Here is a 1,962-nt window from a genome sequence, read left to right on the forward strand (position 1 = left end):
ACTATTAAGAGTACGTTTATAATTTACGTACTGCTTAAGAGTACGTTTATAACATAGAGTCTAATGTGGAGGCCCGGCTATTACAACGCTGCCTTTCGGCGGATACATATAAACCGAGGTGTCTAACTTTGAGTACAAATAGGCAGTGCTGACGCCAATTTGATGGACGGAGCGATTTTGGAAAGCTGCCATCGCAAAAAAAGGTGCGAAGTGTGGTGGCGGAATAAGTATCCCAGAAGAAATCGCCGTGTAGCTGCTCGTCGCCGTGGGCCACCATCCTGGCTTTGTGGGTGGTTAGGTCACCATTTTCGGTGTGTTTCCTTGTAAACACATATTTAGAGTGTATAATTTGGCGTGAGACGGAACGTCAGGGGGATGATGTTGGCCAGTTGGTTGCGGGAGTGGGCTGTACGCTCGCGATCGATGGCGGCTGACCATAGAGACCAGCCATGGGAAGTGCGGGCCTTGGGGGCACTTTTGGGCACAGTGTAGTCGAGAAAATCGATGGCATCATGGAGAGTGAACCCCTGTTTTGCGGTGGGGATGATCGTATTGGTGCGATGAGAGAGTTGATGAGAGCGATGCGCGAGGAGGAGACGCTGGGATGGTATCATGCGGCCAAGGAGGCGGACCCGCGGAGTGTCAGTTGGGTCGCATGTAGCTCGGTCCTCGTGGAGGAATTATCTGCTCACGGATGGCTTAGGGTCGTATATGTTAGAGTCGTGCCGAGTATAGAAGGCCGCCAAGTTTGGCTCAAAGCCAAAATCCTGGGTGATGTCAGGAGGTGGGGTCGTAGGGTGTGGTAGTGGGGTAGGAGTCGGAAGTGGGGGGATATTGGGGTGGGTGGTCGGGAGTGGGATGGAGGAGGGTGGTGCTTGGATGGTGGGTATGGCGGACAGGAGGGAAGGGTATGGGGACAGGAGGGGAGAATTTGGGGATAGAAGGAAAGTAGGGGGAATCGGTAGTGGTAGAACAATCGGGGTAGGAACCGGAGGAATGGGTTTTGACTGCTTGAGAATGATGGGGTAGGAGTCGGAAGTGGGGGGATGTTGGGGTGGGTGGTGGGGTGTGGGATGGAGGAGGGTGGTGCTTGGATGGTGGGTATGGGGACAGGAGGGGAGAATTTGGGGATAGAAGGAAAGTAAGGGGAATCGGTAGAGGTAGAACAATTGGGGTAGGAACGGGAGGAATGGGTTTTGACTGCCTGAGAATGATGGGGGAAGGGGGGGGGCGGGGGGGGGGTGGGTGGTAGGAGGTCCGTGTGGTGGAATGAAAGGGATCTCAATGGCAACGTGGTGAGACGCAGTAGCCCAATCGCTAGGGATGACCCACGATGAAGGGGTAGAACTGCGTATGGCGTGTTTGCCGGAAGCAGACCGTTGAGGGCGTTCTCCGGTGGAGAACTCAACATTGCGACTGGGGATAATGTGTTGAGAGGAAAACTCTGAATTTTGAAGGTATCATCAGTATCGTAGTGTGTGTAGCTAAGGAAAACACCAAAACCACATTGGGGGCTGTATTTGTGTTTGGATGGCTAGCCGAAAGATTTGTATACTTTATATCCGACCACGCAGCCAAATCTCATGTGAGGAAAAACGAGTTCCGGGGTGCGATACCATATGCGGTGTGGCGAGTAAAAATTAGTGTTTTGGGGGGGTGTTCGGTCGCGCAAAGTGTCCGAAAATTCCTTGGCAAGGAGCCAAAAGGGGTGTGGCATCCCAGCAACTAGGAGAAGACAGCGGACCAAGTTGTTCAGGGTCTCCGGTTGACGTTCCACGGTGGTGTTCATTTGTGGCGTATGGGGCGGGGATGTGTAGTGGTCGTTCACGATGGTACTTTGAATGACGGAATCACTGTCAGATGTAAGCATGTGAGGCATCCAAAGGCGCGGAATGTAAATGAGTAGCTCGCCGATGTGCTGTTCGAGCGACGTCTTATTGGGGAGATTCTTGTGGATGCCAA

At 53.0% G+C, this 1,962-nt stretch overlaps 1 protein-coding gene across 1 annotated transcript; it reads right to left on the minus strand.

Annotated features, from left to right (window-relative positions):
* Window positions 1–680: 680 nt before the first annotated feature.
* SARC_13964 (hypothetical protein) lies at window positions 681–1,416 on the minus strand (the record flags this gene model as incomplete). The annotated part of the gene is made up of 1 exon (XM_014291905.1): window positions 681–1,416. A coding segment is annotated over one exon (736 nt), but the record flags the coding sequence as incomplete, so codon positions are not given.
* Between the last annotated feature and the right edge of the window lie 546 nt (window positions 1,417–1,962).

Source organism: Sphaeroforma arctica (assembly GCF_001186125.1).
Source record: "Sphaeroforma arctica JP610 unplaced genomic scaffold supercont1.3970, whole genome shotgun sequence".
Lineage (NCBI taxonomy): Eukaryota > Ichthyosporea > Ichthyophonida > Sphaeroforma > Sphaeroforma arctica.